This window comes from Muntiacus reevesi, chromosome 3 (assembly GCF_963930625.1).
Source record: "Muntiacus reevesi chromosome 3, mMunRee1.1, whole genome shotgun sequence".
NCBI classification, from domain to species: Eukaryota; Metazoa; Chordata; class Mammalia; order Artiodactyla; family Cervidae; genus Muntiacus; species Muntiacus reevesi.
In genome coordinates, this window is record NC_089251.1 from 66835716 (window position 1) to 66851087 (window position 15372).

The 15372-nt window shown below is 38.2% G+C and overlaps 1 protein-coding gene across 2 annotated transcripts in view; it reads left to right on the top strand.

Moving 5' to 3' along the window:
- The window catches only part of PSME4 (proteasome activator subunit 4), a 94202-nt gene extending 79085 nt beyond the window's left edge, over positions 1 to 15117 (top strand). For both annotated transcript variants that reach the window (XM_065929293.1, XM_065929294.1), the window contains 7 exons: positions 26 to 111; positions 5936 to 6064; positions 7129 to 7284; positions 9064 to 9226; positions 12200 to 12333; positions 13041 to 13179; positions 13593 to 15117. In XM_065929293.1, coding sequence (XP_065785365.1) covers positions 26 to 111; positions 5936 to 6064; positions 7129 to 7284; positions 9064 to 9226; positions 12200 to 12333; positions 13041 to 13175 — 803 coding nt within the window. In that variant the 3' untranslated portion in view covers positions 13176 to 13179; positions 13593 to 15117. The remainder of the gene's footprint in view (positions 1 to 25; positions 112 to 5935; positions 6065 to 7128; positions 7285 to 9063; positions 9227 to 12199; positions 12334 to 13040; positions 13180 to 13592) is intronic.
- The last annotated feature ends 255 nt before the right edge of the window (positions 15118 to 15372 follow it).

A 15372-nucleotide genomic window follows, 5' to 3' on the forward strand; every position in this document is an offset into this window, starting at 1 on the left:
GACTCTTTGTTTTTATTTCCATAAGTTTTGAAATGGCTGATGGCAAGTGCAGGAAGATCATTCTCTACAGCAGTCGCAGAACAACTTCAGCTTCTGCCTTTGTTCTTTAAGGTAAGTTTATGTCTGAATTTAAAGCTGTATCCCCCTTTGACCTTCAAAAGGTATTATTATCAGATGGTTGATACGTTTTCAGGCTGTATGATTTATGTACATCTCTAAAAAAAATCGTTAAATCGTTACAGGAAAATCATTAGGTGATCAGTTCAGTTCAGTTGCTCAGTTGTGTCGGAATCTTTGTGACCCCATGAACCGCAGCACTCTAGGCCTTCCTGTCCATCACCAGCTCCTGGAGTCCACTCAAACTCATGTCCATTGAGTTGGTGAAGCCATCTAACCATCTCATCCTCTGTCGTCCCCTTCTCCTCCTGCCTTCAATCTTTCCCAGCATCAGGGTCTTTTCCAGTGAGTCAGCTCCTCGCATCAGGTGGCCAAAGTATTGGAGTTTCAGCTTCAACATCAGTCCTTCCAAAGAACACCCAGGACTGATCTCATTTAGGATGAACTGGTTGGATCTCCTTGCAGTCCAAGAGACTCTCAAGAGTTTTCTCCAACACTACAGTTCAAAAGCATCAATTCTTCAGCACTCAGCTTTCTTTATAATCCAACTTTCACATCCATACATGACTACTGGGAAAACCATAGCCTTGGCTAGATGGACCTTTGTTGAAAAAGTAATGTCTCTGCTTTTTAAAATGCTGTCTAGATTGGTCATAACTTTCCTTCCAAGGAGTAAGCGTCCTTTAATTTCATGGCTGCAGTCACCATCTGCAGTGATTTTGGAGCCCAAAAAATAAAATCACCAACTGTTGTTTCCCCATCTATTTGCCATGAAGTGATGGGACCAGATGCCATAATCTTAGTTTTCTGAATGTTGAGCTTTAAGCCAACTTTTTCACTCTCCTCTTTCACTTTGATCAAGAGGCTCTTTAGTTCTTTTTCACTTTCTACCATAAGGGTGGTGTCAACTGCATATCTGAGGTTATTGATATTTCTCCCAGCAATCTTGATTCCAGCTTGTGCTTCATCCAGCCCAGCATGTCTCATGATGTCCTCTGCATATAAGTTAAATAAGCAGGATGACAATACCTTGACGTACTCCTTTTCCTATTTCTTTAGTTTAAGTCTGAATTTGGCAATAAGAAGTTCATGATCTGAGCCACAGTCAGCTCCCAATCTTGTTTTTGCTGATGTGTAGAGCTTCTCCATCTTTGTCTGCAAAGAATATAATCAATCTGATTTCGGTTTTGACCGTCTTGTGATGTCCATGTGTAGAGTCTTCTCTTGTTGTTGTTTGAAGAGGGTGTTTGCTATGACCAGTGCGTTCTCTTGGCAGAACTCTATTAGCCTTTGCCCTGCTTCATTCTGTACTCCAAGGCCATATTTGCCTGTTACTCCAGGTGTTTCTTGACTTCCTACTTTTGTATTCTAGTCCCCTCTAATGGAAAGCACATCTTTTTTGGGTGTTAGTTCTAGAAGGTCTTATAGGTCTTCATAGAACTGTTCAACTTCAGCTTCAGCATTACTGGTAGGGGCATAGACTTGAATCACTGTGATGTTGAATAGTTTGCCTTGGAAATGAACAGAGATCATTCTGTCGTTTTTGTGATTGCATCCAAGTACTGCATTTCGGACTCTTTTGTTGACCATGATGGTACTCCATTTCTTCTAAGGGATTCCTGCCCACAGTAAGTAGATATAATGGTCATTTGAGTTAAATTCACCCATTCCAGTCCATCTTAGGTCACTGAATCCTAGAATGTCGATGTTCACTCTTGAAATCTCTTGTTTGACCATTTCCAGTTTGCCTTGATTCATGGACCTAACGTTCCAGGTTCCTATGCAATATTGCTCTTTACAGCATCGAACCTTGCTTCTATCACCAGTCCCATCCACAACTGGGTGGTGTTTTTGCTTTGCCTCTTTACCTTCATTCTTTCTGGAGTTTTTCCTCCACTGATCTCCATTAGCATATTGGGCACCTACAGACCTGGGGAGTTCATCTTTCAGTGTCTTGTCTTTTTCCCTTTTCATACTTTTCATGGGGCTCTAAGGTAAGAATAATGAAGTGGTTTGCCATTCCCTTCTCCAGTGGACCACATTCTGTCAGACCGCTCCACCATGACCCATCCGTCTTGGGTGGCCCCACATGTCTCTGCCCCACACACAGAGGGCCTCAAAGGGCAGACAGACTGAAACCACAATCACAGACAACTAGCCAATCTGATATTCTAAAGACAGAATATTGTTTCGCTGAGAGCCAATTTTCAAGTAATAGTTTAGGAAAATACTGGTCGCTTAAAAAAAAAGTCACAGTGGCATTTTTTAATATAACTGTTTCTGACTTTTTGATTTAATGTGTAATAAATCCAAAAATCAAAATGTTCAGTGTATTGTATTTGGGCTTCCCTGTTGACTCAGATGGTAAAGAACCTGCCTGCAATGTGGGAGACCCGGGTTCAATCCCTGGGTCAGGAAGATTCCCTGGAGAAAGGAATGCAACCCACTCCAGTACTCTTGCCTGGAGAATTCCTTGGACAGAGGAGCTTGCCGGGTTACAGTCCGTGGGGGTCGCAAAGAGTCAGGCATGACTGAAGTGACGTAGCATGCATGCATATTGTACTTATTTTATAATGTTAAATGGCACTATATATCATTGGTTCTAACAAACACTTGCAGAAAGTAACTTGTCTCCATTGATCATGTTGAAGTTTTATTTGCTGCAAGATACAACCTGAGGTGGTTTTAATCATTCATCCAATCAGTGAATGAAGCTGGTAAACTAAGATTAATGTAGTAGTTTCCAGAATTAGAGTTGATAGTGATGCTGTGGTTGGTTGTGGTTAAGTATAGTCTTATTTCAGATTGGGAAGGCTTAGTACAAATATCACCATTGTGTGACAGTTATTGGTCAATCCAGTTGTTGCTGTTTAAGAAGCAGGGCCCTTGTTACTATTTGTAAGCAAATGGCATGCTGAACTTCTGATCTGCCAGGGTGTATTTTGTCTTTAGGAAATTCCAAAAGATAACTCTCCTGGTAATTTTCAAAGGATTCACTACTATGATTATTTCTAAAGTGCTCTGTAGGGCCTGATACCCAGAACACCTTTGGGATCTTCTGTATATAAGAGTGGACGGCTGTTAGTGTATGTATACATATGCCTTTGTTGCTTGTGAGTCCTTGGTGTCGATTTGGTTTGTCTTTAGGGCAGTGGTGCTTAAAAGCTTTTTCCACTGCCACCTTTCACAGTGGGTATGGAACATGAGCTCACAGTTTCATTAGTGGGTAATATGCAATGAATGTTAGACTAGCTGGAGTTCCACCTCCTTTCTTCACTCAGAAAAAAAGTCAGAAAGCAGATAGTGTATGAGAATGGGGTTGATAGGATGGTTTGAATCCACTTGAAATTTATGAAAATTGTAAATTATTAGAATGCTGTACTGCCTAGCTTGCCAGTAACGGGCCTAACAGGGGTTGACCTCAGTATGCAAAGGAGGTTGAGAACCTCCTTTAGGTCTTCGTGGTAAAAGGGGTCTGGGTTATGCGGGTATCACAGCACGGATGAACAGAATTATTGTGTAGACAGGTGAAATGTACAGAGTAAAGGTAAAGAGAGGACTATACAGTTGACTAAATTGTAGGAGGAGCACAGAAATAGTGGAGATGATCAGTAGTTCTGTTTTGGACATATTTGAGGTATTTATTTGATTCTAAATGAACTATTATTTTTCCTGTCGCATGAAAAGCAGTTTTATATCCCCCTTCCCCAAAATAACCCTTGGAAATACAAGTTTCAGTTATTTGTGTATTCTACTTTAAGATTCTCCATTTTGTTTCAGAATGAGAGAAGAGGGTTTTTAACCAAGAATAACTAACAGAGCACAGGCTTTGAATAGAGATCTAGTTTAAAATCCTTCCTGTGATAGGTGCTTTTTTTTGGTGATCTTAGACAAGCTACTGAGCATCTAAGATTATCTTCTTCTATGTAAGTGTGGAATAATAGCAGTATCCCTCACAAGGTGGAAATAAGATAATGCCTGTGACCTGGAGAGCACCGTGTAAAATGCATATTTACGTTATCTCTGTTACAAGTCTTTAACTAAACTTTAACTTGGAATAATCAAGAGCTCAAATATCAATGGTCAGTGTGAGAGAGGGTACATGTTTCCATCTAAAGGAGCAGCACTTTCTACAGGTTAGCACAGTTTAATAGCAGTTGAGTCTTATTTGTGATACACTAAAAATAATAAATTTGTATGATAAGGCAAAAGAAAGACTAGGATCATCCTTTTTTTATACCATTGTATTCATATTTTGTATTTTGGTTGTAAGCATTAGAAACTAAGTGACTGTGCCAACAAAAGTAGTAAATTAGCTCAATTACTCAGCAGTATCTACATAGTTCATAGAATGGAAGTGACAGCTTAAGAACGGAGTAGGAACCACAGCTCTGAAGACCTAGGTAACAGCGTCTGATAGTCTCTTCAGGGTGCTGTGTCCTTGCATCTTTCTCTTCAAGATTCAGGTACTCAGAAGAAAAAGTGTGCTAATACATGATCTCTTTCTCTTTAAAAAATATGGTTTGAACCGAGAAATGTACAGAATAAACCTAGGTCATCTTGTCACACCAGAAACCAAGGATGCTATAGTTGTGTTAAAGGACTTGGAGCCAGTTTGAGCACTAGAAAGAAGAGTAACTACAGTGAATTAAAACCATCAAATTTGTTGAAATTCATTGGTTCTTAATGATACTTTAAAAAATTGTTTCATTTTTCACATCTGGAGGTTAGGGAAATCATTCTGAATAAGAAAGAGGTTTTTGTATAAAACATTCCACTGTTGTTTAGTTGCTAAGTTGTGTCCAACTCTTTTGCAACCCCATGGACTGTAGCCCGCCAGGCTCCTCTGACTGTGGAATTTCCCAGGCAAGAATCTTGGAGTGGGTAGCCGTTTCCTTCTCCAGGGGATCTTCCTGATCTAGGGATTGAACGCATGTCTCCTGCATCAGCAGGTGAATTCTTTACCGCTAGTCACCAGAGAAGCCCATAAAGCATTCTGGGCAACAACGAAGAAGGAATGAGTGTCACTCTTTTGGAAACTTATGTTTTTATAATAGTTCGTCGCAAAAAAAAGAAAATGGGATGTCAGTGAAGGAAATACACAGTACTATTAATACTTACATTGTGCCCAGTCAGACGTGAATAAAATCAGACCTCTAGATCTAATGGCTACTTTACAGGACAAACTAGAGCCAGTGGATGCCACAAAGAAATGTAGTCAGGAAAGGGAGGTCATAATAGGGGGGACTGTAAAAGCAAAAGACCTACCCCATCCCCCTTGTTTTAAAAGAAAGGAATTTTGAAAGCGGGTGGGAGAAACTTATAGATTCTTCTTAAATCCTAAGAGACTTTCCAAATGCAGTGTTGTGTGGTTATTATGTTGAACCAGATTCCCCCAAAGTAATTGTGATAACATATATGAAATACTTGGAGAAATTTGAGCACTACTGAATATATTTTGCTGTGATGAGTTTTTATGTATGATGTCATGACATGTTTTTTAAATAAGAGTCTTTATCTTTCAGTGATAAAAATGAAACATTTATGGATGAAATATGTTTGGTATTTGTTTCAAATAATTGAGGGAGGGGGAACAACAGGGGGGGCAAAAAATGAAAGGATTAGCCATGAATTTGTCATTGTTGAAGAATTGGTTGATTAATGGGAATTCATTAAACTGTTCCCTAGTTTTGTATATGTTTATTTTTTCTGTAGAGGTTGTTAAAAATGGGATTTCTTTCATGTAAGGATGCCTTTGTACTTAGTGGCTGTTTTTCAATTTATGTCTTTATTTTGTTTTGTTGTTGTTGTTCTCTAGATTGCCCCAGTGGAAAATGACAATAGCTATGATGAACTGAAAAGAGATGCAAAGTTATGTTTATCACTAATGTCTCAGGGGTTGCTTTACCCTCATCAAGTGCCTTTGGTACTTCAGGTGCTAAATCAAGTAAGAGTGTCTATCAGAAACTTACATCTTTGGTTAGAATTTTGGTTTACCATTCTAAGAATTTCACAAAGTCAGCTGTGATACAGACAATACCTGATATTTGCATTCATTGTGAATCTTCTTTTAGCATGAGAAGGACATATGCTGGCCAAAGAAACAGATTTAGAATCTATACATGGCTTTGCCACCAACTTCTGTGACTTTGGACAGGTCACTCAATCCCCATGTTTTCTGTATACATAAAGAGCTAATTCTTGGAACACCTTGGATACAGTATGTTTATGGGGGTGGGGGTGAGCATTCTCTTTTACCATTTCTCGTTTATTTTATTCACTTCTATTTTCTGATCTGTGGTAAAAAGACCTAAGTGAGTGTCTCTTTTCTGGCTGCATTTTTATTTTTATTTATTTATTTATTTTTTATTTTTATTTTTTTGGCCACACTGAATGGCATGTGGGATCTGTGGGATCTTAGTTCCCCAGCCAGGGATGAAACCCGCACCCCTGGCAGTAGAAGCTCAGAGTCTTAACTACTGGACCACCATGGATGTTCCATAGCTGCATTTTTAGTGTACTCTGTGCTCAGCTTTATCCAGTTATATGTGTGTTATATAATATACAAAATGGACACTTTGTCTGAGTTTTCAGATTTTTAAGTTTGATTACCACTGAAAGATATTTTTTTAACAGCCTCAAATGGTATTTTTTATGCAGTAGACTATAGTAGTTTTCCGTTTGTTTGCTTTAACTACCCTACCTACTACTATCAAAAGTCAAATACAATAACATGCAACCCTTGGAGGAGTTAAGTCATTAATTATAAATAACTCTTCTAAAATTGACTTTTAATCATGTGTTCCTTTTCTTTTACTCTCATTCATACATTCAGAATTCGTAACTTTACCTGAAACAGCTTGCATGCCATTTTCTTTAGAAAGAAATATAAGATAAGCTTGCTCTGGCTGTACTTGTAAAAGTAGAGTTACATTGGAAATTTCTATTATTTGTGTATAATGCCACTGTCATCTCATGTTCTTGTCATTTCTACTAATTTCTCATTCACAGACAGCAAGAAGCAGTTCTTGGCATGCTAGATACACAGTACTGACCTACCTCCAGACCATGGTATTTTATAACCTCTTTATTTTCCTAAACAATGAAGATGCAGTTAAAGACATCAGGTGGCTGGTTATAAGTCTTTTGGAGGATGAACAGCTAGAGGTAAAATTTAAATTATAGTAAACTGAAATTTTAATAAATTTAAAGAAAGCATTTTGGCGCCTTTAAAGGAGTATTTACACACTAATATGTAAAGTAACTAATTTTAACATAACCCTATGTAGTAAGTTTTGATACCCCAGGTGTAAACAAACACTGGACACATTCTTGTTCTGGCTTCTCTTTGCAGTTGGGCAGATAACATTTATGAAGCAAAGTCTTCTTATCTATGAAATTGCAAATGGTAAACTCTACTTATTTTACTGATTTTTAAAGGGCTAATAGGAATGTGTATGAGAACAGTTTCAAGAGAATGAAAATCTACACATGGGTGCTGTTATTCAGTAGATTTAAGATAAGATTGTTATCCCTGTTTATTTTCCTTGATAGAGAAATTGAAGTCAGCTTTTGCTAAGGAAACATTAATATTTGTACAAAAAGACCATGTTAGTTCACATCAGCCTAATGCAAGAAGAGCATGATGTGATAATTATGAAATAAGATGTAACTTTTTAAATTGGCCTTAGGTTAAAAAAATGTAATTGAAAATTTTGTGAAATTTTTATTTTGTGGACTTTATGGGTTTTCCATGTAGTGGAGCACTCCCAGTGATTATATATTTTATTTGAAAGCACTGAAAATACATTTGTATCTATAGGAAACTGGGACTGGAAACCTATTCATTTTGCATTCCAGCTTTCTTGTATCCTTTGGAGCAGATGTGTCTAGTTACCAAGTACTCACACCGTAGCCGTGATTCTGACAAGCTCCAGTTAAAATATTTGCAGCTCTCTATAAATTTTTTTAGAGGATTTTTTTTTTTTTTCCATTACAGAATAGAAATGGAAAGGTGGAAATCTCCAGGGACAGTGTTTCCTACCTTTAGATATTATAGCAAACTGGACTGTTTTCTGGATCTCGTTTTAGAGCACTTTTATAGATTATTTTTGTATGTATTTTTGTATTTTATTCCATGTAGTAGACTTAAACTTAGCTGTTACTGTATGCAACCAATTATGAAGTAATAAAAAATTTTATAGTTGTTTCATATAATATTATAATGAAAATAGCAAAGAATATGTTAAGTACCCCCAAACTGTCACACTGAAAAATTTAAGAAAAAATATTTTGAAGGAATAAGTGGCAAAGCATTTTTTCAAATTATTACTGCCTTTCCTTATGACTGTTTAGGAGAAACTATTGCAATGTGTATAACTTTTTACAACTTTTTTTGTCTTCCCAAAACTTAAGTTCCCATTTCAGTTTGAAATAAACTATTAGTATTTCTATAGACTGTATTTATAGTCTTAAAACAGCCTATGAAATTTGTAAGAATTAAAACGGATATAAATCTCTACTGTGTATGCCAATTATAGAAATTATCCTGTGTGTTTATTACCAATGAAAATAACAACAGCAATTGTTTTAAGGGATGTAGAGTCTAGGAAAGTTTTATTTTAATGTTGGGCTCTGGCACTGCTTTTACAGGTAAACTCCAGATAAGAAAAACTATCAGTCAGTGGAAAAATAATGTAAGGAGAATTAATTTTTTATAGCATGGGTAAGCATTTACTTTCTGTAAGCCTAGTGTTAGTGACTCATCTGTTTTGAGGCCAGGACCCTTTAAGAGCATGATGGATTCTCCATTAAGAAACTGCAAAAGAGCATTTACACAGTTTGAATACAAATATCAGGGGAAGTCTCCACCCCAGTTCCCACACCACCCTCTCCACCTCCCCAGGCTTAGGATCTCAAGTCTAATGGAAGTGATTATCTCTACAGGTTAGAGAAATGGCTGCCACCACCTTAAGTGGTCTGTTACAGTGTAACTTCCTTACCATGGACAGTCCTATGCAGATTCATTTTGAGCAACTTTGCAAAACAAAACTACCGAAGAAAAGGAAGCGTGACCCTGGTTTTGTAGGAGATACGATTCCTTCTGCAGGTAACAATACTGGTAGGAGACACCCTTTGGGAATTAACCAGGCTTGCTCAACAAATATTTATTGAATGGGTGTATGTGTGTAGGACTATGCTAGGTACCAGGAATAGTTGCTTTTGAGAAACTTTGCATATACAGAAGGTAAGACCTGGGATATAAAAGATAAAATTGAGAGAGGTACCAAGGAACGTGTACACTGCTGCATACAGCTATTAGAGTAAATCAAGTCTGTACCCACTCACCTGAAATTGCTTTATAAAGAGAGGTATCCAGAATTAGTTATTTTTGAGACTCTAAAATATTTGTTTTTAGAATTTACAACTTATGTGTGGTACTAGTGGTAAAGAACCCATCTGCCAGTGAAGGAGACATAAGAGACACGGATTCAATTCCTGGGTCAGGAAGATTTCCTGGAGGAGGGCATGGCAACTCATTCCATTATTCTTGTCTGAAGAGTCCCATGGACAGAGGAGCCTGGGGGGCTATAGTCCATAAGGTCTCAAAGAGTTGGACATGATGGAAGCAACTTAGCACACATACCACACACACACTGAGAGAAGAAACTAAGTAGAGAAAACAATTCTTGCTTTCATTTGGAGAGGGGAATATCATTACTTCACTCGGCATTTGGTGAGAGGGTGAGAAGACTCATTCTATAGGAGCTTGCACTCTAATTAAGCATCAAGGTAAACAACACAGTGAGATCTGATGACTGTGTCATGTTTAAAGAGAAATTTAAATGTCATAGCCAAAAAGCATCTTATCTGTGTTATTGAAGTACAGTTAATTTAGGATGTTGTGTTAATTTCTTCCGTACAGCAAAGTTAACTCAGTTCAGTTCAGTCACTCGGTCGTGTCCGACTCTTTGCGACCCCATGGACTGTAGCACACCAGGCCTCCCTGTCCATCACCAACTCCTGGAGTCCACTCAAACTCATATCCATTGAGTCAGTGATGCCATCCAACCATCTCATCCTCTGTTGTTCCCTTTTCCTCCTGCCTTCAGTCTTTTCCAGCATCAGGGTCTTTTCAAATGAGTCAGCTCTTTGTATCAGGTGGCCAAAGTACTGGAGTTTCAGCTTCAACATCAGTCCTTCCAAAGAACACCCAGGACTGATCTCCTTTCAGATGGACTGGTTGAATCTCCTTGCAGTCCAAGGGACTCTCAAGAGTCTTCTCCAACACCACAGTTCAAAAGCATCAATTCTTCAGCGCTCAGCTTTCTTTATAATCCAACTCTCACATCCATACATGACTACTGGAAAAACCATAGCCTTGACGAGACGGACCTTTATTGGCAAAGTAATGTCTCTACTTTTTAAAATGCTGTCTAGGTTGGTCATAACTTTCCTTCCGAGGAGTAAGCGTCTTTTAATTTCATGGCTGAAGTCACCACCTGCAGTGATTTTGGAGCCCAAAAAAATAAAGTCAGCCACTGTTTCCACTGTTTCCCCATCTATTTGCCATGAAGTGATGGGACCGGATGCCATGATCTTAGTTTTCTGAATGTTGAGCTTTAAGCCAACTTTTTCACTCTCCTCTTTCACTTTCATCAAGAGGCTCTTTAGTTCTTTCCTTTCTGCCATAAGGGTGGTGTCATCTGCATATCCTAGGTTATTGATATTTCTCCTGGCAATCTTGATTCCAGCTTATGCTTCATCCAGCCCGGCGTGTCTCATGATGTACTCTGCATATAAGTTAAATAAGCAGGGTGACAGTATACAGCCTGATGTACTCCTTTTCCTATTTGGAACCAGTCTGTTGTTCCATTTCCAGATCTAACTGTTGCTTCCTGACCTGCATACAGGTTTCTCAAGAGGTGGGTCAGGTGGTCTGGTATTCCCATCTCTTTAAGAATTTTCCACAGTTTATTGTGATCCACGCAAAAAAATTGACTGCCAAAGCAGTCAAAGGCTTTGACATAGTCAATAAAGCAGAAATAGATGGTTTCCTGGAACTCTCTTGCTTTTTTGATGATCCAGCGGATATTGGCAATTTGATCTCTGGTTCCTCTGCCTTTTCTAAAACCAGCTTGAACATCTGGAAGTTCATGGTTCATGTATTGCTGAAGCCTGGCTTGGAGAATTTCGAGCATTACTTTACTAGCATGTAAGATGAATGCAATTGTGTGGTAGTTTGAGCATTCTTTGGCATTGCCTTTCTTTAGGATTGTAATGAAAATGGACTTTTTCCAGTCCTGTAGCCACTGCTGAGTTTTCCAGATTTGCTGGCATAATGAGTGCAGTACTTCACAGCATCCTCTTTTAGGATTTGATATAGCTCAACTGGAATTCCATCACTCAGTTATATATATATGTTTTTTCTTCATATTCTTTTTCATTATTTTTTGTCATTAGATATTGAATATAGTTCCCTGCACTGTACAGGGGGACCCTATTGTTTATCTATCCTATGTTCAATAGTTTCCCTTTGCTAATCCCAAATTCTAATCTTCTCCCCTCTCCCCAAAAATACAAGTCTGTTCTCTTTGTCTAGCAGGGTTTTAATTATGTCATATAGTTACCTAATAGAAATTTCCAATAAAATAACAGTGAAAGTGTTAGTTGCTCAGTTGTGTCTGACTTTTAGTGACCCCATGGACTGTAGTCCACCAGGCTCATCTGTCCAAATAAAATACCAGCATACAATAAATTCTAGTTTTTTTTAAGTTGAACACTTTGTTTTTAATAATTAAGTACCAAAGTATTTTTAGGTCTGTACTGAGAATTTGAAAGCGCTTTAACTTGTATCACTAAAAAGAAAGAATAGAGAGCCTATAAAATATAAGATGCAGGATGTTGTAGTTTAGGCTTAACAGCATGTTTTTGATACCTGTGCATACAGAGTCATTTAAAGGCAGAAATTCACACATTGGAAACAACTAGCATGGTCGAAAACTAATTTTATCTCACTATAGTAAGTACAATAGAGTCCTGTAAATATCTGCTCATATAAATGCTGTTGTTTTCTTTGCAGAGTTGGTCAAACGCCATGCTGGGGTGCTGGGACTGGGTGCGTGTGTTCTTTCTAGTCCTTACGATGTTCCCACCTGGATGCCCCAGCTCCTTATGAATCTCAGTGCACACCTGAATGACCCTCAGCCAATCGAGGTAAAATTCTCCCTTGTTGGTTTCTTTGCACATATATTAACAGTGATAATTTTCTAAGAGACCATTTAGACTAATAATTTTCTATATACTCTGGGCCGTCATCTTCGATAAAGTTACTACTACTACTGCCTCTGCCAGAGCCAAGTCTGCTCATCAGTAGTTATTAAAATCTTACAGAGACCCCACTGTTTTCTATATTTGAGAGATCTTTTGTTAGCAAGAAAATTACCATGTCTTCTGTCCTTCCCAGTCCAGTGGAAGCAAAGTGTATTGCTAGTGTTGTCAGGATATTTAAATTTTATACTTCTGTTTTGCTCACATTTTATACCTAGGAAGTATCTAACCAAAGGCTAATGTTAAACAGGAAAATGTGATAGTATTATTTACTGAACACCTGTGTTCCTACATTAAACAATTTGGAAGACCAATGACTTTGTTCTTTTCACTTTGACAAAGTGTATATTTAGTATATGTTGAAACTGATTTAACAATGTGGTGTGAGTTCTAGTCATTTGTCCTAACGTGAAGCTGGTACCAATTCTAAAGAAGTAAGCTTGGTAGCTTTTTGAGGTAAGATTGGTTTATTGGTTGTGTAGTGCTTGGTGAAGTGTAAGATATGAAGTCCCGAAGGATTGTTACTTAAAGGTATCCTGGACATAACCCTGGAGGAGTTAAAGTAAAATGTATGTGGGTTGCTTATCTTACAGATGACTGTAAAAAAGACATTATCCAATTTCCGAAGGACACACCATGACAACTGGCAAGAACACAAACAGCAATTCACTGACGACCAGCTGCTGGTTCTCACCGATCTCCTCGTGTCACCCTGCTATTATGCCTAGAAAGGTGAGGCAGCAAAGTATACAGAAGTCTGTTTTCATGACTTTTGCTGTGACCCAGTGGAAGTTCCCAGAGAATTTTATACTTTTTTTCCTCTGCTTTAGGTATTAAGCAGAGAATTGATGTGACAGCTTTTACGGACTTATGGTTAAATAAAAGAAAAGAGCTCTTACTCATAATTGCCTCTGAGTGGGGCCTGGCCATTTTGGGTTGTCCTAGGGATTCTGGGTTCTACAGTTGTGAAAATGTTTCATTTCAGTTCTTAAGTATTTGTTATCCATTCTGTATTAAAGAGGGAGGGCCCAGAAGCCTTTCTATTGAAATAGGATGAAAAAAGATTTCATTTATTTGGTTCTTTGAGTTGGATGTCCTGTTGTCTAACTGAAGCTTTTTCCCCCCCTTTTTCCTCCTTGATACAGATGAGTAGTCCTCACTTCAAGCTCTTTTCATCAAAAATTCCAGATCCTCAGGTACCATCTGTGGTGGCTTTCTGCAGGTTTAAAAACTCTGCCTCTGTTGAGTTCTCATCATTTTGGTGATTTCTGTGTCTGGTCTAATTAGTCCAAGTTCCACAGGTTCTCAGCTGCCATTTTCCTAACTTGTCCGGAAGTATTTCCAGTATATTGATCACTTTTTCTTTGAGGCATCTGACAAAGCCACAATGTCTCAGACTAGAAATAATTACCCAGTATGATCATGACATCCAAGACCAGACAGAGTCTAGGAACTTATTATGAAACCGTTTACTTGAAATGGAGAATGCCCATCTGTAACACACAGGTCCTGTCATTTCATTCATCTCAAATTATTTTGAATTCTTTCCAAATGGCTGTTGAGTTTAGATGGTGGTAGGGCTGTGGGCCATAAATCTGAAGCATTGAGAACCTTGGGCTTGGAGAGCCATGAAGAGGGAAAGAAAAGAGGGCAAGTCTTGAACCCGGGCAAGTCTCGAACCCACCCAAGTACCTGATGGACCAAGACACAGAAGTGAAGTCTGTGTCCACGTGTTTCCCACAGACTGGAGTTTTTGGTGCTGAACAGAAGAGCAGTTGCTGAGAAACCAGGGGTTCGGTGAATAAGTTTTTGATTGATTGTTACGTATGTATACAATGTGTGATTTTGAAAATAAACAGCAACAACAATAAAAACCCTGACTGAATGATTTTTACCTGTATTCTTTACAAATATTGTTTGACCCTCTTTGAAAACTGTTATACTTTACTAATGGAAGACTGCTGTGTTTGCGGAAATTCTGTAATCTTTTTCTCCCTCCCCCTGCCCTTTTTTTTTGCCTGCAGAATCGTTGAGAGACTAATAAGTCTTAATATTTAATTGACTTGTTTAATAAATGTTACATAGATGTAAAAGACTGTATAAACTGTAGAGACAGCATTGGCAAGACTTTGTACAGATGCAACCTCTTAAAAAACACCATTGTGTAATTAACTTGTAAAGATTCACATGTAGCTCTTTATTATAGTGACTTTTGGCTTTTGTACCAATTGAATGCCATTTTTTGTGTGTTTTTAAATTATTTTCTTTATCTTTTCATGCTCCAAAAGCTGAGGTGTGGGTTTGAGTTCATTTATCGTTAGAATGTCTGAATTTTTATGTAACTTTTTGTGTGTATCTCTAAATGCGAACACCACAAGTGTTTGCCTGTGACCAGTTTATAGAATGCAAGGTATCTTCTAGGTTGAAGTACTTCACAAGGTGGTGAATGTCATCTTGCAACACACCCTGTACAGTCTTCCTTAAAGGAACACTACGGTATATTTTTTAGTACCTACTTGCCGAATGACTTGATACAGACCTAAGCACAGCAGAGGTCCTGGTACAGTAAGCGTCAGCATACACAGGCGTAACCCCTGTATAGAGTAGTGCCAACCTGATTAATTTCAATTGTGTAACTAGTTTAAAAGCCAATAAATGGATTGTTTTTAACACCTGGTTTTTGGTCTTCATTACAAGGAGAAGACAGTTCTGTAGCCAGTGACTTGTGGATTCCTTTTGCATTCATAGATCTGGATCCTTGAATTCATGCCCTCTCACCAGAGTGAATCATCTAGATCACACCTGCCCAGTTACAGTAGCTCGTAGCCACATGTGACTGTTTACTTTGAAATTAAATTAAAAATTACTCAGTCTCAATACCCACATTTCACATGTTCATTAGCCACTTGTGCCTAGTGGTTACCC